The 24,053-nt window shown below is 48.1% G+C and overlaps 1 protein-coding gene across 1 annotated transcript; it reads right to left on the reverse strand.

Moving 5' to 3' along the window:
- Positions 1-2,079: 2,079 nt before the first annotated feature.
- LSS (lanosterol synthase) lies at positions 2,080-23,232 on the reverse strand. Its single transcript, XM_083707617.1, has 22 exons — positions 23,115-23,232; positions 22,270-22,441; positions 20,672-20,810; positions 19,612-19,720; positions 18,684-18,805; positions 18,040-18,136; positions 16,887-17,022; positions 15,786-15,894; positions 14,155-14,273; positions 13,306-13,403; positions 12,761-12,788; positions 11,131-11,187; positions 10,191-10,262; positions 8,800-8,850; positions 8,188-8,337; positions 7,857-7,953; positions 7,075-7,180; positions 6,708-6,773; positions 5,050-5,130; positions 4,204-4,374; positions 3,495-3,573; positions 2,080-2,714 (listed from the first exon to the last, which is right to left on the reverse strand). Exons 1-22 carry the CDS (start codon positions 23,123-23,125, stop codon positions 2,499-2,501), a joined length of 2,286 nt encoding a protein of 761 aa, XP_083563743.1. The 5' UTR covers positions 23,126-23,232; the 3' UTR covers positions 2,080-2,498.
- Between the last annotated feature and the right edge of the window lie 821 nt (positions 23,233-24,053).

Below are 24,053 nucleotides of genomic sequence, written 5' to 3' on the forward strand. Positions count from 1 at the left end.
TCGTGCCAGTTTTCCAGTAGCTTGGTGGGGGGGAGGTGGCGGTTAATGGTAAATGTAGTTACAGATACAAGCTGCCCGGGTAGGAACCCTCTGCCAGATGACAAACTTCTTGTGCATCTATTCAGCACATGGGTCTGGTTCCTACATGCAGCAGCCCCACTGCAGTGCCTTCTGGGGCATGGAGGCGGCCACGTTTCAATGATGGGGAGCCTCCAATGTCACAAACCCCTATATTAGAATCTAGACTCTGGGAATTCCTGAGCAGAAAGATGCCATGGGTCTAATGCACAATTCACTCCCAGTTTAGCCTCCCCATTTCCCCAGTAAGCCCAGTTGTTCTGAACATGTTAGCTCTTTCTCAATAGAAGTTTAAGCACATTCAGAAGGCAGACCCATCCTCTAAATAATTTCTGACCGTCTCCAGCAGCAGAACTGGCAAATGGGCTGGTGCCGACCAGTGCCTCTCCATTATTCGCCTGCTGCAAAAGCACTTTGAGGGCAAAATTCATTGGACCCATGCCAAACCCAACATCACAGTCCAGGCTCATTAGGAGCCCTGGGAGAACTGTTAAGATTCCAACCTGTGGGGCCAGTTTCCGTTGTTGCAGCCTGGTGACAGACAGCACCCTTGTGGTGCTGAGGCCAATTGCACACCTATACTCTTGCTCCCTGCCCATCAAGACTGACAAAACACTAGCAAGACTGACTGGATGGGTCTAGGAGCAGCTGGTGCCTTGTTGTGAGAGTGAGTTATGTTCTCTGCCTTCAAAGGGGTGGCGATAAACCTCTCTTGAAGAGACTGTCCCTGGATCCAGAAGTTTAGTCCCGCCTCTTATCATTTACTTCTTGGGCAAGGTGATGGGGGGCGGCAGCTGCAGAGTGTTCTTGGAGGAAGCAGATTATCTGGAGCCATTTCAATCTGGCTCCAGGCCCCGTTTTAGCACTTGTGTTGCCCTGACGGATGCCCTTTATTGGGATGGAAGGGGGGGGGACTGTAACCCTGTGGCATCTTCTTGATTTCTCAGCAGCTCTGGGAACTTCTGGAAGAGGAGTTGGAGGCAGCATTGCCGTTCTCTTCCTACCTACAGGGTCATCAGCAGGAGGTAGTTCCAGGAGATGGTTGCTTGGCTCCCTGGCTTTGGGGCTGAGGGGCTGAGGGGCAGTGAGGCTGAACCCTGTGGGTGCTGGTTCCCATAGCCAGGAATGAGATGCATGACCTGTTCTGGAAGGGGTTGCACTTCTCCTGGAAGAAAGATTCCTAGATTCGAAACTGTCATTGGAGTGCCAAGCCAGGAAGGCTGATTTTCCTGTCACAGTCATTCCAGGACCAGGATATCCTGGCCTCAGTTGCCCATGTTCTACTGACCTCCCATATAGATTACTACAATGCACTCCACACGGGGCTACCCTTGAACAGTCTGGAGGCTGCAGCTCACACAGAATGTAGCTGCTAGATTGGAAAATGGGACAGCCTGGTAGAACCAAGGGTCACGAGTCCAGAAAGCTCTGCACTGCCTGTCAGCGTGGAGGGTTTTCCTTGCCTTCCAGCAACCACAAGTTAAGGCCTTGTGCAAACCTTTCCCCTGCAACACAGCAAGATCAGGGCCAGATGTGCACAGGCCAAGGCTCGCGTGTGTGTCACTGTGTCCATCTACACAAAACTTGTATTGAATCTTCTCTGGTAAGAGAATTATGTTCAGCTTGGGGTAAGTAGATCAAATGATAAGAAGGGACTTGCACTCCAGGCTACGTAAGCTCCAAAATGCTGGCCAATGCTGGCAGACGTCAAGGACCACGAGTTACTTAGGCAATGTGGTCAGCTGTAGCCTCCCCACTACCTTGGATGTGGGCTGGGCTCTCAGTGGCAGTTGGGTAGACCCAAGTCCCAGAATGTCTGTTCCCTGGGATATGCATGTGGAGTCTATGCAACTAGCACACACTATTCAATTGTTGTGCCACCTACGCACCCCAGCAGGTTGGCCATGAGGGGGGATGAGGCACAAGGGTTCCCCACCCATACCCTAAAGAACAATTTGAGCTTATCTTTAAGGTAAGAGAAAAATAAGGCATCAACACTGATTACGTTATGTGTTAATTTACCTCAATTACTCTAAAAGTTACACTCTTCTGCTTCCACTGCAAATACTGCAAGTATAACAGTGAAACAGCAGGGATACACGCACCACCATAATGTTTGGTATGCATGTACAGAAAGTTAAATAAATGTTAATGTCCAGTAAAGGGCACAGAATCATGGGTTTTTGTGTCTAAAGTGTCATTCTGAGCAGCAAATGCGAGTCAACCACAGCACAGACCCAGAGTCTGCCACTCATCACTTCTCCTGGGCCAACTCCTTTCTACCTGGCATGTAGAAGTACGAGAAGCAAGAGGACGGCAAACCATCCAGAGAAGCCTTCCGTGTTTCCCCTTCAATTCTCCCTCCTCACCAGCTTCCCAAGAGTTTAGAAAATAAGCAGAGAGAAAATAAGCAGAGAAACTCAGGAAGAGGGGAGTGGTGCTTCTCCATGTCCATTTGCCATCCTGCCAGCCAGGCCCTTATCTCCATTTCTTAATGCCTCCGTCAAGTGCTTGCCAGCCAGTGGGTGGGCAGGATGCAGGCGAGAAAAGCGCCCCAGGGTCCAGATGGGGAAGACGTTTCGGTAGGAGGTATAGCTGATCGCACAGGTCTTGTTGAATACTCCGGAAATGTTCTCCTGCAAGGCAAAGAAACACAGAAATTCCATCTCATCCATCCTCTCATCTTTCCAACACAGTAAGAAGCACGGAAAGATGAGCGACCTATAAGGGCATCAGCACCTGAAAAGCGGCCTTGAGCTGCACAAACCTCCTCATACATGGAGGTACCATATGACAGGTGTGACCTGCTTTGACTATCCATGGTGAAAAGGCAGCTGATACTTTTTGAAATGTTTACATTTTAAAAATAAATAAATGACACCTTCACTGCCCTGAGCATGAGCTGGACCAAAGGCTCCGATTCCAATATGTAGGCATTCCAGGATAAACCAGACAATGCACAGTGATCTTGATAGTCTGGCTTGCGCCAGCTTTCCTACTTCCACTGTTCCTGATCCATGCATAAACATTTAAAACTTAAGGCGGTTTAATGGGCTCTTTGAGAACCAGCCCTTCCAAGAAGTAGAAATAGTCAGGGCTGCTTTTTTCATGAGCTGCTGAATAGTCAAGAGGGAATCCCTCCCAGCCAAGGAAAGGCTGTGTTTGCCTGGGATTGGTACAAACAGGAACTAAAACGTGGGTGGTGGGAGTCATACTGGAACAAGGAACACAAAAGAGACTCCGGTGCTTGAAGGAAAATCTGCAACAAGGCTGGAAGAGGAATTCTGAGAAGCTAAGAAGAAAGGTGTGCTTGTAGGTGTATTAGTGTAGAGAGAATGTATGCAAATGGCCCTTCCGTTATATGGAATTCCATTGTGCCCTTCCGTTATATGGAATGCACTCGAGGCAGACTTCACCTGAGGCCAGTCTCCATTAGGCAGCTGTTTGTCAATCAAAACTTTGATCCCTCTTTCCAGGACTCTAACGTTTGGATACCTGCAAAGCAAGAAGAGTTGTTCTGACCCAAGTTCACTGCTCAAGTAGGTTTAGAGAGGAAAAGCTCAGGCTCAGGTAATTCACAAATATCGGAAAGATTCTTGCAAGTAATGTAATATCCCAGGCAGGAAGATCAAATGCCACCAGGTTAGCATGGCCTCGGTCAGAGACTTGTTAACTGTTCCCACAAACAAAGCGAGCAGCTAAAGGGACGGCCTCAAGAACTGGATGCAGCAACTGAGCATTTCTGTTCCCTGCAAGGCAGAGGAGCATGGCTAACGAAGAGAGATGCGCAGTGACAGCAGGCTATGCTCAGGCAGAAATATTTGTCAGACAAGGCAGCTGTGATCTTTTCATTGCAGCTGCCCAAAGTTGAATTTCTGCACAAAGGCGTTCCAGGAGAAAGGGAGGCCTGCATTTTCCCAAGGGACATCTTGTGTGCAGGCTGCAGCACAGACCGAGGAAGCTGCTCTTTGGGCATGCTTGGTGGTAGCCTCTACTAGCCAGTGGGGGTCAACTGAGTAAGGGTCCCCCAAAGATGCAATTCAAGACTGGTGGCTGTTTCTATCTGCCCTCATCTGCCTGTGCAGAGGCCAAGGGTCAATGTCACTTCCAAGCACAAACTTTTACCTAACAGCCATGAGTCCCAGAAGAGCCCAGCAAGTGTTGTGTATTTGGGATGTGGTGCTCTGGATGTATCTGCGCTGCTCACAAGATTCAAAGTCTTCTCCCCATCCACCGTCCTCCATCTGCTTGGAGACCAAGAACTCACAAGCGCGGGTCACCTCCCCACAGGCCACTCTGGAAGAGAAAGGGCAGGAGAACGGGAACTCACAGAGTCCTCAGCGGAGGAACATATGGTGGTTAGCAAGGACAAGGCAAGGAATTTTATCACGCCAGGCAGAGACAGATGAAAAGGAGACAGGATATCAAGGAAAAGCACAATGCTCCCCAGAGTGCATGTGCACCCATAGACCCAGCACCCATCAGCTGGCTGAGAGCTACAAGATGAATCTGGAAATGTCAAGGGAGAAGCATCTGCAGGAGGCCCACCTGATGCCTGATGGGATGGTCTTTCTGCATTCTGATAGGGCCAAGATAATATATACAGGGGAAGAAACTTATGGAGAGAAGAGCGGATGTCACCACTGCAAACCAGTGCTGACCAGGAGGCCTGTCCTCAACTGCTGAAACCGCTGTAAGTTGTGGGTGAGAACAATGGGTCTGCCTGGCCCAGTAGTGCCGGTCTCTCCAGTCCCTCCCCTGCAGAGGTGAGCCTGAGAGAGCGGCCACCTTTGCGGACTCGGCTCTTCAGGTGAGGCTGGCTCCCAGCTGAATCCCAGAGCAGTTTGCCTCTAGGCTCAGTGCAGGGAGACAGCACGATTCTTCATGCTGAATGAAAGGCCACTCACTGACAGCAAGCTCTTCTGATCAGAGGAGCTTCCATTATAAAACCTGGTGAAGGTCTTCACTCACCCATCCTGGTAGGTGTGTTGCATACAAGCAAAGGCTTCCAGAGCAAACCACGTGCCGTAGGTGATGCACACCCCCCAGCACCTAGGAGGGAGAAGTCGGTCAGCAAACAGAACTGAGCTGGGAGGAGAGCCAGTTCCCTCCTCCTTGCTGTGCCAAACAATCCCAAATCAAGGGAATGAGCCTGAAGTTTATTTGCAGAAGCAAAACCAACTGTATAAATTATTTCCCTTATCTTTCAAATATCTATTAAGCCAACACGATTCAATGTATATGTCTGGAACATATACATTCAGCCTACAAAAAATGTTGTAATCATTTTTAACACGTGAGATATATTGGAGGAAATTAAAGCTGGTTTCTTTGACGTAACTCATTTCTGCTTCATTTCATGTTTCTGGCATCAGATACCAGTCTAGTATTTCAGCCATTACTTTGGATATGGAATAAAAACAAATGCTGCCGAAGCTGTTGGCCATGATTCCTCTGATAAACGCCACCAGCTCCTCCTCTGCAAGGACTTCCACCTGCACATAAAAAAGCTTCGCCCCCCCCCCAATCCCTCACACTCACACACCTCCCAAAATTGGCTAGGGTGGGACACAGGGGATGGGGGAAGAGATCGTTCCATCTGGCAAGCTGCTATAAATTCCACCTCCTCTCTCTAAAAAAATGTCTTCATAGCATTTATACAATTCGTCTACTTTAAATGTTTATTCTTAAAAACTCTGCAGCTTCCCTTCACTTATTGCACCAACAATTTGTCTAAAGAGAGCTAATTTCAGTGGCGCTTACTCCTAGGTGAGTATGGACCTGCAACTTCAGAATACTGGCTGACCCTAGATATTCCCCCAGCCCCTCTCTCCCTACACCTGGTGACTCAGTTCTATCACTACCAGCCCCCCAACCCATTGCCCCTGAGGGTGTTGGCATGCTCTTTCTTGACTGGGAGGGAGGGGAGATCAGCTCCAGTCAGAGTGGCAAATGGCCAGGAATTATGGAAGTTGTAGTTCATAGAATCATAGAATCATAGAGTTGGAAGAGACCACAAGGGCCATCGAGTCCAACCCCCTGCCAAGCAGGAAACAACAGCAGCTGGAGGGTTACAGATTCCCCAGCCATGTTCCATACAATATTCTAGAACAAATTTTAAATTCTTGCAATACGTCAAGCTTATGTATTACATTTGTACAATTACTTTTTAAATAAAGGCATGAACATTTTCTTTTCTAACTTTGATGGTTTAAGACTTAGTAAAAGATAAATGAGAATGCTGAGCATTTATATAGCACTGGGCAGTTTCAAGGTGTTTCATATGGACAAGATATGAATATTAACTGTGACAAAGCAGGAGGGCGGGTTGCCTAAGGCTATCCAGTGGGAGCACGACTGAAACAGGATTTGAACCCGGGACTTGTAGGGTCAGATGCCACACTGGTCTCTCAGACAAATTAAACTGCTAATAAAAAGGTGCTATTGGCTTCTCCTACTAGAACCACCCAAAGGTCTCAAACTGGTGCTGAAAAGTGGGTTTTTTTACCTCCGATTCTTAAAATTGCCCCAAGGCAGGCATTTTGCTATTTATTTTAAATACCCTGCCAAGCAGCTGGAAAGGCCAACAAATCCTTGAAGCGGCCCTTGGCTTTATGAGGAACACTCACCCTTCCCAGGAACCATCGGCTCTCTGAAGTTCCTGACAGTAGCGGAGGCCCCTTTGCAGCGTCTCTCTAAGCAAAAAGGAAATAGTGGGAAACCCTTTCAACCCTGTGAATACCCACGATTCCCAGCACCACTCTCTCTAGCCCAGACTGGAAGGAATAAAAATGCTATTCACTCCCACCCCACAGAAGGGTCAGGCGCCCAATGGCAGGAGGGAATTTATCTTCCCATGTCAACTCTGAAACGAAGGTTTCACATCCTGTTTTTCCATTGCTCCGCTCCTTTCCTTCCCTCCTTTTACCTGATCTCCTCTGCCCTGTGTTCAGGGAAGCACTCTTGGAAATGCTTCAGCCCCTTCCCTCCTTTTACCTGATCTCCTCTGCCCTGTGTTCAGGGAAGCACTCTTGGAAATGCTTCAGCCCCTGCATGACTGCCGAGGTGCATTCTACGTAAGTGTAGTCCACCATGATATCCCCTGCAAACCACAAAAAATACAATACAAGTTTGCTGATACAGCCAAAGGCCATGACAAACCCACAGCACCAGAACCAATAAAACAACACAGATCATAGATCCATAATAGGAGCCAGCTTCCAGCGTGGGAGTCAGAATGCAACCTTCCTTCATTCCTTGTGACTTTTAAAAGCCTTAGTCATGTCACCATTTAAACCTCCTCTGACCTTCATTCCTGTGTTGCTGTAATGTTCTTGGATGAAAGCCAAAGAGTGCAGTCAAGGTTGGCAATTTCAAATTTCTCCCAGAGTCTATTTTGATTAATAGATTGAAATGCAGCAGAAATATCAATAAAGGCTATATATTGAAAATCAGTAAGACAGATTCTAGAGAGAGATGTGAGATTGCTGTGTGGCATGCCTCTTTTTCTTGAAACTTAAAATAATTTGTCTTTTCCTATCGGGTACAATTGTCAACTTTTTAATATCAGAGTTTGATTGAAGATTAAGAGGGGCCAGCAGGAGCCAAATAACATTTCCGGGGCAGGCAGGGTGGGTGGGTGGGTGTGGAATGGCTTCAGTTCTTCTACTGAGGCAACGATGCCCCATTCCCCATGCTTGCCCAAGAGGACTTCCACTGACACACAAACCTCTTACTAACTATGCTAGCATGGATGCAAAGCAAGTCCCTTCTCTTACCAAACACCTCGGAAGGGTTCAGGAGCTCCAGCAGCCAGCCGCCACGCTTCGTTTCATACGTGGAAAAGCCACCGTCCACATTTTGCATGTTCAGCAACTGAAGTCAGACACAGAGGAAGAGAGAGAGTGTGTCTGGACAAGGGCATGGCAAAGATGGAGCTCAGTGGAGTGGCCCCACAGCCTTAAGCAGTGGCCCAGCGGAAATCAGAAATACTCCCACAAGCTTCACCCAGAAATCCCCACCTCCAGCTTATGACCACCAAAGGCAACATCGTTTGGGAGGCAGATTGGACTCTGACCCAGGGGCTGCTTCTCCTTCCAAGCCACTCACCACATTCACAGCATCAAAGAGACGGTTTGGTGGGATTTGCTCCTTTATAAAAGAGCAATTGTTCTGCAGAAGGATCACTGACTTCAGCCCCTCTGCAGTGCAGTCAGCTACAATCCAGCCACAGTCCCGCGTGCTGAAAGGAAATCCACCCTGGAGAGCAATAGACAATTGAGAGCATTAGGCAATGCAGAGCAGGGGATTCTTGCAGGACCACATATATTGCCAATAACACTGCTGCCCAGCTGACCTTTCTCCCAGCATTTGAGTACAGAAAAACTTACACTTTTAAATAATCCATTTACTTTAGTATTATTATTTTTAAAAGAAAAGCCTATGATTTCAAATAGTTCAGTTACAACACCATAAACAAAACCTAAAATGAATGCAGAATCATTCACTGGGTTGGGGGCCTGCCTCTCCATAAACTGCAGGTCAGTTTTCAAGGACAAGAAAGAAGATTTAGGTTAAAGAGCGAGGAAAACAATCCTAACTTCATGAGCAACTTTCTCCAGGAAAAAATTCAGAGTAAGATTTTTGGACAGGTATCTTCCCAAGTTAACCTAGCATCTGGCATTGCTGCTTTCAGAAAGGGAGCTCTTTTTGTGATTATACCTTGTTCATCTGACGGTAGTACTTCTCATAATCAGGTGGATTATCTGGAATCTGAAGGAGATACAAACTACACTCAGACAAAGAAGGCAAGTGCAATCGACATAAAAGGAACACTATTTTAAGAACTACGCTATTAAAAATGCTAGACGCAAGGGAGAAAGTGATATAAAAAGTCTGAAATACAAGCACAAGCCACAGCGGTCTTTGTAATTTCAAGTTTGGGCCTGAAGGTGTTATAGACATAAAAACATTTTTGTATGGGTATAGATATTTGCAACTATAAACAAACACACACACTTCAGCAATTCAATGCCAGCAAATATTGACCTCAGCAAGGAATCTTTCTTGATGTTGCAGTGCCTTGAGAACTACAGAGAAGAAATCAAGAAATTCTCTGCATAGAGAAAAGGAATAAAGTCCAGGTGTAGTACAGTATTTTTCGCCCTATAGGACACACTTTTTCCCCTCCAAAAATGAAGGGGAAATGTGTGTGCGTCCTATGAGGTGAATGCAGGCTTTCGCTGAAGCCTGGAGAGCGAGAGGCGTCAGTGCGCACCGACGTCTCTCACTCTCCAGGCTCCAGGAAGCTATCCGCAAGCCTTGCACGCCCGGGGGATCTCCCACCAGGAGTGCAAGGCTTGCGGGCGGTAGACTGCAGCGCGGAGCACGGGGCGCCCTTCGGAGGACGCCCCGTGCTGCGCGCTGGTGTTGGCAAGCCTTGCGCACCCAGGGGATCTCCCCCCGGGCGCGCATGGCTTGCGGGCGGCAGCCGGCAACGCGGAGCACGGGGCGTCCTTCGAAGGGCGCTGGTGTCGCGCTGGTGTCGGCAAGCCTTGCGCACGGGGGGGGGGCGTGTGGGGCGCCCTGAAACAGTGCGCCCCTGGCGCCGGGCAGACATTGGCCAGCCCCACAAGCTCGGGGGACAGCGGGGAGGCGCAGAACCGCCATCCCACTGTTCCCCGACCTGGTTTGGGGAGGGGGAAATAAAGGGGGGGGAATTTCCTTTATTTCCCCCCCAAAAAAGTAGGTGCGTCCTATGGGACGGAGTGTCCTATGGGACGAAAAATACGGTAGTTTAATTTGGTTCACCTGCTGGAACACTCCCCCCCAAGACGTGAGTTTGGAGAGGCTGAAATTCACATTCTTGCATAAACGCTGGACTCCTAACTCCTCACGTTTCGGAGTTTTCATTGGCATAAACTCAGAAGATACGCTATTTTTGGCTTACAACAAAGGGAGACATTCCTGGGAGCAAAGCAGAGGTGGGTATAGCTGTGGGTGTGGTTCTTGGACTATGAGGCACACTGCAAAATCAAAACCTACATATTTTTAGAATGTGGGCAGTATTACAACAGAACTGGATCGTGGATATGCATATGCCTGGTTCTTACCTGGCTGATTCTTAAAAACTCATGCGCACGTAGCAGGCAGGAGTTAAATTCAGGCCTTTTATGGGCACCTGCCTTAAAAAGAAAGAAAAAGCTGTTTCATTTGTGATTTTTAAAAACTGAATCCAGGAGCAGTATTCAATCTTAATAATATTTCGTTAAGATTAATTTCATTAAAATTTGATGAATTAAGGCTACAATCTTATCCTATACTTACCTGGGGGGGGGGCAGGCCCACAAATCTCACTAGAATTCAGGGTCAAGCAGTAACTGAGTTGTGATAATTGTGTGAGTGTAGTTAACATGAGATTAAGGTAAGCAGTGACTTTTGGGACTGTAGGGATGACACCGGAAGGGAATTTAACTCTTTCCCTACCACAGGCTTGGCAAAAACGGCCTCTCAGAACTGTCATCTGCATTTGAAGGAAACTCCCATGAGCACAAGGAATACGCTTTCCTTGTAATGTAAATGGAAGCTTCCAATAAATCACTATATCAGAACTGGGGCAGGGAAAGAGTTGAACTCCCCGGCTCACCCCCAAAGTCCTAAAGCTGCTCAGACTTCCTTGTGGTTCCTATGTACGAAACAAAACTGCCTTCATGCTATTATGTGCTAAGGAATACCCTTTGAGTAACATTAATTAAACATCCTAGGCTATTTAAAACTTTGCTGCTTTGCATTCCCTTGCAATAGCAACCAAAAGACATTCTTAACAGAAATTTACTGGCTGTCTGCCTGACCGCATCTCTACTAGTGACATGTCACCATTTCTAATACCTTTCTGTGTTGTGTGAACTAAATACGCTCTCTCTATATCCCAGACTGTTTCTTCAGTCATTTGATTCATGTGTGTTGGCTACAGGCTAATTCTCCCCAAAATTACAGAGAACAGCCATGTTTCCCCCTATTAAGTCCTAGGTCAAAACAAAGAAAAATAATTACCTCCAGGAAAGCTTGGATAGCAAATGCCGTGTCCCAAAGCTGTGACCCATTAGTGCCCTGAAAGAGAAGGAAGGTGCAGTAAGAAACACTCGCCTCCCACCTGACTTGTCTCCCTTGCAGGCAGCAGAAGGTGCTCAGCTGTTCCCCAAAAGCAATTTCCCCTAAAACTGACAATGGGGTAAAAAGGAAAAGGCTATTGCCACCAAGGGAGTCCTTGTTACAACCTTCCCCACTCGTATACCAAGTGCTAGCCATCAAAATAGCTGGGAGGGGGGAACTCCGTAGTGACCAACAAAACATTTGTAATCTACTTTACGTAATATTTTGTGTTTTAGTTAATATTATTTGAATTCTCATTAACATTAAACTATTTGTTAACTGGTTTAATCATCCCTGCAAAAATAATTAAGCATACAACAAGTAGTTTATAGGCTTTCTTTTTATTGTATTTTAGAGGATGTAACCAACGTAACCGTTTTACAAACTCAAAAATTTATCTATAACTTGGATAAATGTTTTCTCTCAACCTATGAGTTTTTAAAATCCACCTGCGGTAATATAGCCAAAGAACTAATGTTTCATGGGCAAGTGCCACCCAGGACTCCCTCTGGTACTGGCAAAGTGAAGTTGGCTAGTGGGGTTTTCATGTGGGATCTCAGCCACTGTTGCTTCAAAATGGATTTTAATGTTGTGTAGTTCATCTGATGTGTGTTTTTATTTTCATTTCAATTTTACTACATTGAATTGTACTGTGGTTTTAATTTGTTGTAAGCCGTCCTGAGTGGCACATGAGCACCAGAAAAGCAGGACAGGGTTTTTAAAATATAAAAATAAACTAAAAGCAACTGGACAATAGTTATTGCAGTGCTCAAAAACTCCTCTTGCGAGGAGACATAAATCACCTACTGGGCTGAGTCATTCAATAATACCCTCTTGCTAGATGCCTCGAGCCAAGAAGGGCAAGTGGTCAACTGCACCCCTCCAAAAACTGTGTTTGTCTCCTTTGGCTGCAACAGCTGAAAATCACCGGCCATAACCCAAAACTAAATGGTGCTCTGGATCCATCCACGGGCTAAACTGTTGCAACTGTGATATCTGAATGTGGTGGATTTGGGGGCTTTATCCCTAAAGTATTAAGTAAACATGTCGCAGGATTCCTCTGGGGGCTCTTATACTAAATCATTTGGGCCAGAATGGAGGAGGTCTCAAAATGCTTCATGAGACGACCTTCTGAAGATGCAACTGTCAAGGAGAAGCTCTGTTTTCACTCCTCAACCACTGACACCAAGTGGCTCTCAACTTGCGTTAAGTTGGATTCATGGCAAGATTTCTGCCACCTGTGTTCTAGACGTCTCCCAAACTGCTTTGTTGCTCCAAGTTTATAATGCATTTTCCCACACATTTCTGAAACCAGAGGGTGGCTGTGGGGTGCAGGAGAAAGGGCAATTTGGAGCAGGAATATGTCAGCTAACCCTGCGGCTTCTCTGATCCTGAAGCCACTCTGGAAGCAGCTTTTCCAGTTTGAACAGGGTGACTGATGCAATGTCGCAGCATCTTGTGAAGCACAAGTCTGACCCTCAACGAGACAGAGAAAAAATAAATCCCTTTCATCCATGCCAGGGATTATTACCTGCATCTTCAAGCCATCCAGTCCCAGCCTGCAAGGAGACAGAAAGCACTCAATGTTGTAGACTGGCTAAACAGAGTCCTGCACCTCAATTATGTTTCCTGTACCCTGGGTGAACAAATGGGCAAAGGGGGTGCAAGCTGAATTATCTTCACACCAGCACTAATGAGCTCCTCATAAACTTTATCCTAAGGGAGTCCCCACTTGACAGGGGCTGAAGAGAACTCAGGTTCAAATCCCTGTTCAGCTCTTAAGCCAACAGGGAGGCCTTGGGCAAGTTGCCGACTCTCAACCTTATTGTTCAAATACTACTGGTCTCCTGGGAAGAGAAGAGGATGGTCCTCTGCTTGGGAGCTTAATATGCCGTCCAAATGGTGAACGGCAACACCAACAGGAGGCAATCCTGCTCTCATCAGGGAAGTTCAGCAGCTACTTTCCAAGTGTCCTCCGGTCTCTCCTGATGAACCGTGAGTACTCAGGAGTCCTTAAGAGCATTATGCACAAGCAGCTGTAAGGATGTACAAGTCTGAGTTTCAACAAAGCCTTACCAGAGGTAGTCGGGGATTCTGGAAACGTGTTCTCGGAAGGCAGCAGACTTGTCTCCCTCCACATACCAGCGCACAAGCATGTTAATCGTTTTAGATATCTAAATGGGCAGAGAAAGGCAAAGTCATTTCTCCTAAGAACAATAGAGCAAACAGCCCCTAATATTTGTGCCTCTTTATAAACTCAGCTCCTACATCAATCCTCACAAGGATGCGGTCAAAAAGAAGACTCATCAACAGTAGCTGCCTCCAGCATTAACTGCAGCTGGGACAAGTATGTTGAGCTCTGCCCCAACCGCCCTCCCCTGCCTGGAACAGAGGTGGGGGTGGAGCCGAAACGCTTTTCCCCACTGCAGAACGGCTGAAGGGGAGCAGGGGGTCAGTGGAGACCAGGGCTATTTCTGAGCTCTGCTGGTACTCGTGGCTCAACTGGGAGATGCCAAAGGTGGTATCCAGGACCTTCTGCTTGCAGATCATGTGCCCTGCCGCTGAGATTTCCACTCAGCTCTATGGAAGGAACCTTCCAGGTGTGTACAGCTTTGAGCCTGGGCTCATCAATGACCATTTGCTTTCCACTGAAGAGCAGGAGGCACACATCTTCCATCCGGGATGGCTGTGCTCCACCGGGAGGGATGCGGGGGGGGGGGGGAGGTTGGGGGTGCCTGACCAGCCAGTCAGGGCAGCCAAATCAACCCTGGTGATCAAGGGGGTGACAAATTTTGCAGCCATCTGCCTGTGCTCATTAGGTACTGTGCTACCAAGAACAGATGCACTGAACAAACATTTTGGAATCTGCAAATCAAGTTCCATTCCAGAGCTATTCAGCTGTAAGTGCCACTCCAAGTGACCTACAGGGCCAATGCTGATGGATTTGGTGAATCGGTCATCAGCTTTAATGTGGTCGTACAGCTGCTCAATTGCTCGTTGTCTCAGAGCTGTGCTGTGGAATCTCTCGTAGGTGTTGATAATTGCTGGAATGGAAGCAGAGAGAAACAAAGAGGTTTCATATTTATCTGCTGAATATGAGCACTGAAGAGTAATACGGATAGGAATTGAGCCACATACACTTAGCAAATCCCTAACTTAGGTTTCCATGGCAGTTCAGAGCTAACCAAACTTCATTTGTGAATTATTAATCCTGTCACTGGAAAATGGCAAAGCCACATTTGCAAACAATCCCTGTGCACGTGAGAAGCATGTTCACTCTTTTCCTTCGTGTCCCTGTACCAGCACAAACTGCGCTGAAGTAGTGGAATCACCCAGAATCAGCTGCTGTGGCATTACTGTGACTCTGGAGTCCCGATTCAGCTGATAGCCAAGCAAGGGTTGAGGGATGAGAACACAGAGACTAGGGGGCTGAAAGATATGTGCTGTATGCTACAGTGTGGTTAAGAGCAGTAGTCTTCTAATCTGGGGAACCGGGTTCGCGTCTCCGCTCCTCCACATGCAGCTGCTGGGTGACCTTGGGCCAGTCACACTTCTGTGAAGTCTCTCAGCCCCACAGAGTGTTTGTTATGGGGGAGGAAGGGAAAGGAGAATGTTAGCCACTTTGAGACTCCTGAAGGGGAGTGAAAGGCAGGATATCAAATCCAAACTCTTCATCTTCTATGTGCGGAGCGCTTGCAGCAATCCTGCAAAGTGAGTGGGCCTGTCAGGTAAACAAAGCAAACCGCTTCTGTCTACTGTTGGATGAAATCTCTGAATCACAACAAAGCAGTGGCTTGTGAAATCAGCAGGTGATACACCAGTAAGTGGAGTTGTACAAAAGGATAATAATGTTGAGTAGGCTGCTAATCCAAGTTCTGATTATCCCTGCAGCACTGAGCAATGAAGCCAGCCACAGCCAGCAAGATTAAAAAGGAAAAGGCAGGCTGAAGCAAAGTTTTGAGGGCTCCCTTGACCAAGAGAGGCAGAGGACTCTCTGCAGAAGACTCAAACAAGCATTGCCCTGACCAGGCCAAGCCCACCCCGTGCCAGGCCTATGCAGCTTTTATATCTGAAGGAAAGGCATCAGATGCCAGGAGATGTGCCGTTGCCAGAGAGGCATTTAGGCCAACTACACACAGTGCATGCATAGAGGTGAGGCCTCTTCACAGGGGCTGAACCTTCCTCTACAGAGTCTTCCATTGCATTTATCCACTATGTGCCAGAAAGCAAAAGCAAAAAAGCACCAAGGAGAGCAGGCAGACAACCTTACATTTCCCGAGTGAAGGAAGACCCACTAACATGGTGGGATTTACTTCCAGGTATACACAGGCAGCCCTGATCTGCACATTACACTTTCCTCTAACGGTGTATGCACTACCGCCCAATTCTCCACTTGGGGCGATACAGCGATGCCTCTCTGTGAACCATCCGCTTTTCCTTCTTCTGACCAGCAGTACCACCTCAGCTAGTGAACAGCACAAGAGGCCTGGCGACGGCAAACAGGTCTGCAAACAAGCATGACTACCTTCCAAGCCCAGAGGTCACACTCTGCTCACCGTAGATGATGGAGAGCAGCCAACTGTGTGGCGTGTACACATCACCCGCAGCGACGTTGTTCCTCTGCGCCGGCCAGTCAATGAGGGAATAGTCCTGGGTGTAGAGCTCCTGGGTGCAAAGAAGGGTCACACAACACCAAGCAGAATTGGCAAGAGAAGAGAAAGCTGGAAACAGGCTGCCTAGGCACCTTCTCAACCTCAGACCTGCTATAAGACCAGGCAGAGCGTCTTCTTTGACCACAGAATTTCATTCTGTTTATGCCATCTAAGCAAATGCTTCAATTATGTATCTGCTGTATGTTCCGCCTCCCAATCCATCACACACTTTTGGACCAAGTACCTTGACTTCTGTATGACCTTAAAGAGATATAAAGTCTTAAAGAAGTCAATATAATTTGTAAGCCACGCTTTCGCTGGGGTTCCAGGAGAACATCTGTGGTGCCTCCAGAGGAATCACAGCAAAAACACTTTTCTAAAGCATTTCACAGTGTCCAGATCAAGGAAGTAATAATACCATTCTATTCTGCCTTGGTCAGACCACACCTGGAGTCCTGTGTCCAATTCTGGGCACCACAATTTAAGGAGGATGTTGACAAGTTGGAGCGAGTGCAGAGGAGGGCAACCAAGATGATCAAGGGGCTGGAAACTAAGCCTTACGAGAAGCAGCTGAAGGAGCTGGGTATGTTTAGCCTGGAAAAGAGAAGACTGAGAGGAGATGGGATAGTCATCTTCACATATCTTAGGGGCTGTCACATGGAAGGTGGAGCAAGCTTGTTTCTCCTGCTCTGGAGGGTAGGACTCAAACCAATGGCTTCAAGTTACAAGAAAGGAGATTCCAACTAAACAGCAGGAAAAACTTTCTGACAGTAAGAGCTGTCGGACAGTGAACGGTCTCCCTCAGGTGGATTCTCCTTCTTTGGAGGTTTCTAAGCAGAAGTTGGAAGGCCATCTGTCATGGATGCTTGAGCTGAGATTCCTGCATTGCAGGGGGCTGGACTAGATGACCCGTGGGTCCTTTCCAATACAATTTTATGGTTCTATGAGAGAGAGAAACAGACAGACGGAGGAAGGAAGGAAGGAAAAAAGGCCTTTTTGAACTACCTCCCGGAGGCTCAGAACCAGCTCATCTTCTTCCGCAGTGAGTCGCACAGCATAGCAGTAGGCCATGGGCAGGTAAACTTGACGGCAGTGACACCAAAGAGTAGAAGGATGGGCTGGCATCCAGCGAGGGAACAGCCTATCAGAAATCAAAAGGGAAGCCTGCGGTAAAGGATGGGCAGAACTCTAGAAATGGCAGCCGGTAGCCATGTATATGTGGCCCTAAGGAGATTCCCACAGAGCATCCATCCCACGACAAGCTACCCGGATAGCAGCAGGGACTCCAGGGCAGACTCAGGAATAAACTGGCTGAGCGTACATGAACAACCGAGCCTTCCTTTTCCATGAGCCCACCTGAATGGGACCAGAAGGAGCTCACAGGCCGTCCTGGTTGGCTGAGCCCCAAGGAGGTGTTTCCCTCAAACACAGCTTGCTCTGCTGCCTGAACCTGACAAACTCTAATAAATTTTAATTACTGAAACAGGCTAACTGCAAGCCAAAGTTCATCAAGCTGGTTTGTTTAGACAAACCATAGTTAACACTAACCAGAATTTAGGGTTCAGACAACATGCTAAACTGGGGCTTGGGAAGCCGGTTTTTGGCTGAGGTCTGTGTTCACTCATGGGCAACCTTTCAGAGACTGCATGTCCATAATGAGCATGAGCAGGCAGAAAAGTAGGCATGGCCAGAGACAAAAGTGGGCGGAGCAATGGCTGTGAGTCTCACCTTTGTACCACAGCCTGCGTAAAGCCAGGGTTTCCTACCCAAAAAGGTTTCTGAAGGCCAAATTTTCACCAGTGTGAGCTAAAATGTTAATTGACATTTAGATTTCCAGTGGCCAGTCTCTGGGGCCTCCTCAAACTTAGGTCTTTTTTAGCTCTTTGAATTGATATGACAAGTTGAACTAGAGACTTAGCAAACATGCCAACCTATTGACAAACTGATCGTAACATCCAGTTGTTTCTATCAGGAGGTATAGATATAAATTACGGTAGCTAAAGCTGCCATCCTATTCCCACTTACAGGGAGCAAGCCACATTATTATGTATTAATTTTTTTACTGCCATATACCTGCAGGTCTCATTGAATTCAACAGCACTTTCTTCAGAGAAGACATGGTTAGGCTTGCACTGTAATACTCTAAAAGTGCACGTACCACATCTCAGGGAAAAGTGTATTCAGTCCTTCCCAGCTGTAGACATTCAAAACAGCCAGCCAAAATTTACCCCAGGAAGCGATTCCTGTAGCACCACCTGAAGAGCCAAATATACAAGAACTCATACAGATATCTATAAAACCAGAGGTCGCTGCAGTAAAATGGACTCTTCTGTAAGAAACAAATGCTTACTGTTTGACTTTTTGTCTGCAAAAGGGATAGTATAAACAAAACACTCCCACTGGAGCCAAAGGATGACCCCTGATTATTTCCTCATCCTTCCTCCTCCCAGCCGTCTCCAAAGAGTCCTCCTTACTGTACCGCCAATCATGCTGCATCGGTGGTGAGAGAAGACCCAAGCAGGGAACTCTGGCCTCCTGTGCACAACAGCATGGAGCTCTATCACAGCATCCTCATGCCTAGTGCTTTAAGCAGATGCACTCAAGGCAGCCAATATTAAACAGTGTATTGTATATTAAATTCAAAAGATTCCAACTCTCCTGAAAGGAGACAGTCCATGGGTGTGATAGGATGTTAGAAGAACTAGACGCTCACTCTAGGAATAAGGAGAGTTCCCTTTCCACAGGATAACAAGACTGAAAAACAAAGCCACCTTCATGTGAGGTGGCCTCCTGGTTAGTCACCTTTACTGTGGAGGTTGTTCCGAGCCCGCAACAGATCTGGGTCATCAGGACTGACCCCAAGGATTCGCATGGCTGTGTAGTTGAGAGCAGTACAAAATACCTTGGATACGTCCTCAACATGCCTGCCAGACAAAAACATCAGAACTGTTAGGCATAGGTGCCTTGCACCCAGTTACTCAGTCTGTCCTGATTGACTTCAGATAGATCAAGATTACTGCAAGCTGGCTAAGGCAATTTGAGCAACAGAAAGAGGTTGATCAACTTCCATGGGAACATTATGTCATCTGTTTTAAATGCAGACTATAGAAATTTCATGTGGTGTTTCAATTCCCAGCAGGTCTGGTTCTGCTGGACAGGGTTTTGTTTACACACTAGACCAGTTTGGATGTAATACATAATCCATAGTTTAATATTACAAGAATGAGCCTTGCCTCTTCCACTGTTTCCATGCTCTTCCATGCAAACTGGCTAATCTAAGGGCCAAATGCACAAAGGGGTTTTTTCCACTGCTGCTGCACATGGGCTCTGCACATGACACACCAGCTAATCTGTAACTCTCCCACAACTTCTGCCTGTTTTTTCAGAGCCCTTTTTTATGAGCATTTTTGTTACTCAATTATCTATGTGCTAATGTTTTTGGCGCGTTGTAGCTATCATCATTCTCACTGGGGACGGTCAACTTTATCATCCAACATTTGCTTTAACCTTTGGCTGTGGGGGAGTCATTTTCTCCATTTTCTTTTCTAGTCCAGTTTCCAGTTTCTAGCACTGAGCAGTGGAGAAGGCAAACTCACTTTTTAGTCTCCACAACCTGGAACATATTGTTCAACAAGGGCTGGGGAACTGGATCCAGGGGCTGGGTCAGATCCCTCCTACCCCGACCCCCTCATGACAGTTTCTAAAGCACCAAATTTTAAAGTTTACTCACAGGCCCCATCCTCCATCTGCGAGCTGAACTGAACGCAAGTACCTCACCATTTCCTTCTTGCTCTCTTCTGGCAGTGGGATCTTGGCAACGTAGCATGTGATTAGGAGCCCTGTTTTAGGGAGATCAGTGTGTTACACAATCAGTCCTCAGAAGCACCAAAGATGCTGATTCTCTTAGTCAGATAAAAAGAACATTAATGTTTAGGAGGAGAGATAGACACTTATGCTACAATCAAAGGTGCTGAGAGCAACGTCTTGACATAGGCAGGAAGCCGCCTGGTCCAGCCACAGGCTGCAGAGAAGGGGCAGCCACCAGCCTCACACCCACTGAGGATGACCCAGGCAGATACACCTGCGTGAGATTGTAGGTGTGGGTGCGCCCAGTGGGGGAGGACCTGGCTTGCGCACAGAAGCTCCCTCATTCAGTCCCTGGCATCTCCAGGCAGGGCTGAGGAAAGCGCCTCCCTGACATCCCAGAGAGTGGCTGCCAGTCAATGTAGACAATACTAAGCTTAATGGTCTAATGGTCTGGCTCCATATAAGGCAGCTACCTGTGTTGCTCTCCTTCCTGATCTCATCAGGTGGGGGGGGGGGTCAAAAAGGAAACCTCACAAAATCCTGATCATGAATTTACACAGCTCTGCCGTGAAACAAGCAAGGTTCTTTGTCTCCTTAAATGTTCCAGCGACAGGATGCCATAAGATGAGGCACATGTTATTTTAAACTCCCTTTACTTAAAAATTAACTTTCTTATCTAAGTTGGTCGCTGACAGATGCAACTAGGTGACCCTTGGGTCCCTTCCAATTCTATGACACTATGATTCCTTCTCCTGCACACATGCAGCACTTCTCCAACTGACACTTCTCTCAACTGTGTCAACTTCACTGGTACCTTCAAGCAGGAGAAGCAAGGCCCTGCCACTCCCTCTCCCTCTCGGGGATGTTGGAGATTCGGCCGCACCCAAAGCGTTCGCTTTCAGATTTGTTACACATCACCCCTTGCTGGAACACTGCTTGTCTGGTTGGAGAAAAAGTTTGCTGAGTTGTCATGGTAACTCTACCTGGCATCAGAAAGAGAGGCCCTCCGTAGTCCCCAGCCCAGTGGCCATCTTCTGCTTGCAGGCCTGAGTAAAACTTCATCCCATTAACTGCTGCTTCCTGTGCTGTGCAGGCCTTTGGCAAATCCGGGAAAAATTTGCTCTGCCAATTACAGTGAAGAGGAAAGAGACACAGGTGAATTCTATAGCAGAAGCTTAGGTTCACAACAGACAGGGAAATAGAAAGAAAGAAAGAATGTCTCCAGCGAGCACCTTGTAGGGCAGGAGACCAATTCCACAAGTTGTGGGGCACTCAGCTCCTCTCGTCTTCCTAGGAGAAGGGAGAGGGCAAGGGAGGAACAACAAAGCAAGGAAAAGCAAGAAACTGGGCTGGCAAAACAGGCAAACAGACAGGGAATCAAAGACTCTGGCATCTATCAGGAAGGACCACAGGACGTCCTCTCAGTATGTTCCCAGGCTTCCTTAGGGTGGCATACCCCTCCACACCCCGGGAATCGGAGGGCTGAATATTTGCCTCTGGAGCCAAAAAAGCTAGTCAATTTTATTAGGACCAAACAGTTTTCAGGAGGGTATCACAAGGGAGGCTGAAGGAAAGCTTTAGGACCCATTTTCTGGGCACATGGGGCACTAGGGAAGCCCCACATGAACATTGCCTGTACCCTAGGATATGCCTTCAAACACTCAAACTCAGGACGAAAGGGAGAAATGTGCCAAGAGGAAGGCACGTTTAGCAAACCCTCACTGGGATCAAGTCCCTCCTGGAAACCTATGTACCCACTGTGGAAGGACGTGGGGATCCAGAATTGGCCTCCATAGTCACTTACGGACTCACTGTTCAGACTGTGTTCATGGAAGACACTCTTACTCAGCTGGGAGGAATCGCCAAAGAATAGGTAAAGTAAAGGTAAAGGTATCCCTGTCCGTACGGGCCAGTCTTGCCAGACTCTAGGGTTGTGCGCCCATCTCACTTAAGAGGCCGGGGGCCAGCGCTGTCCGCAGACACTTCCGGGTCATGTGGCCAAAGTGACAAGCTGCATCTGGCGAGCCAGCGCAGCACACGGAACGCCGTTTACCTTCCTGCTGGTAAGCGGTCCCTATTTATCTACTTGCACCCAGGGGTGCTTTCGAACTGCTAGGTTGGCAGGCGCTGGGACCGAATGACAGGAGCGCACCCCGCCGCGGGGATTCAAACCGCCGACCATGCCATCGGCAAGTCCTAGGCGCTGAGGTTTCACCCACAGCGCCACCCGCGTCCCACAACACTCTGTGAGGTGAGTGGGGCTGAGAGACTTCAGAGAAGTGTGACTGCCCCAAGGTCACCCAGCAGCTGCATGTGGAGGAGCGGAGACACGAACCCGGTTCCCCAGATTACGAGACTACCGCTCTTAATCACTACACCACGCTGGCTCCTGCCAAAGAATAAGCCTTCTGCAATTACAGGATTTCTTTAGCAGTCAAGTCAATGTGCATTCAGACAAAATGAAGTTTGAAAATCACTTCCAATGGAACTATCCCCAAAGAACCAAGCGGTCCTAATGCAACTGGCATGTTCTCCTCAGAACCTGGTAGCAAGCGAGGGGTCGCCTCAGCTGCCTCCCTACCGTGCTGAGCCCTAGCGAGTGAGCTTCCAGCGCCGTTTGCTCCCGACCACCATCCTCGCCATCCGCCAGGAATCGCCACTGCTGCCGCCCTTCTTCGTTGCTCAAGCGCCAGCGGGTCAAGTCCGTGGCCGGCTCTGTCTTATAGGGACCGCCTCTTCTTCTCCGCAGACATCTAGCAGGGGAGATACAGGGAACAGGTGAATTCCAGAGGAGAGTCGGATCTTAGGATAGTTCAGATTAAAAATAAGGGAGCACTAGGATGTTTTTTTGGTTCGGAAAAAAAAGGGTCCCCAAAGGACTTCCATCTTCAGACTACAGTGCAGTGGTACCTCAGGTTAAGAACCTGATTCATTCCAGAGCTCCGTACTTAACCTGAAACTGTTCTTAACCTGAGGTACCACTTTAGCTAATGGGGCCTCCTGCTGCCACCGCGCCATTTCTGTTCTCATTCTGAGGTAAAGTTCTTAACCCGAGGTACTATTTCTTAGCAGAATCTGTAACCTGAAGCGTCTGTAACCCGAGGTACCACTGTAAAGGGATGCAGCAGGTCAGCATCAGGACTGGGCTCAGGCAAATTTGAGGCAGCGTAAGAACTTTTCTGAGCTTGCAGGTTCTCCTGTGGGAAGGGATTCAACCCGCTCCTTTTTGTCCTTCCCTTTTCTCAAGTGAGCTCAAGTGATGCTACTTTTCCAACCCCTGGGCGACCGCGAGCGCAGCGCCAGAAACGACGCTGGTGCAAAAAAGCAGCAAGGCGCGTCCCGAAAAATAAAACACAATTGGCCCCCCGCAGCTTTGAAGCCCCCCCCCCCTCGGGGCAGCCCCGGCTCCACAAGCGCCATACTCACGCCCCCTCCATCTTGCCACTACGCCGCCCGAGCCCACACTCCCGAGCCGCATCTTTCGCCTGAGGAGTTGGAGCCGGGGAGCCTCGCCCCGCGGCATGCCGGGAAGGGAAGTCCAGGCGGGCGGGCGGAGGCCGCGGCGCTTCGGCGGAGGGAACTACAAGTCCCGAAGCGCCGGCGCAACGTCCGATCTGGACTGACATGAGCCCATGCCGGGCCCAGCCAATCGGGAGGCCTCGACGGCAGGCGGGCGAGCCCGGCTCGCGCGGGTGGGCGGGGCAGCTGGAGAAAAGGCGGACGGAGAACTTGGCGCAGCTGCGCCGCTTGCGCTGGACGAAGCAGAAGAGCCGGCGCGCCCCGAGCTGCGCCTGCCAGCGACCAAAGTCATTTCCCCATAGGATTGAGGCGGCGAGCTCTTTCTAAACAGTGCGTTCAATACAGCAGCGCGATGTTTCTACACATTTGCCTACTTTCCTTTCTTCATTGCTCTCCATTTCCAGATAGTGCTTTGCCATTGTTAATCTAGTAACAGGGGAAGAGAATCCTCAGTGCTCTCAAGTCTTTCAAAGCCCTCCTGAAAACTACTTTCCCCAGGAATAATAATAATTATTATAATTTATACCCCGCCCATCTGGCTGGGTTTCCCCAGCCACTCTGGGCAGCTTCCACAGAAACCAAAAATGCACTAAAATATCACACATTAAAAACTTCCCTGAAGCTTTTGGAACCCTCCCTCTTAGTCTCAGTACCATATTTCACTGAGCCAAAGTCCCTGTATTTGAAAGAATCACATATAATTTCTGTTTGCCTCAATCTCCTCCACTTCCTTTGTGATTTTTGAAAGAATTGAAAGATTTCCTTTGTGTATTTGAAAGAATCACATATAATTTCTGTTTACCTCGGCCTCAATCTCCTCCACTTCCTTTGTGATTTTCCTTCTGT

Source organism: Podarcis gaigeae, assembly GCF_964106915.1.
Source record: "Podarcis gaigeae genome assembly, chromosome: 1".
In the NCBI taxonomy this organism is placed as follows: Eukaryota; Metazoa; Chordata; class Lepidosauria; order Squamata; family Lacertidae; genus Podarcis; species Podarcis gaigeae.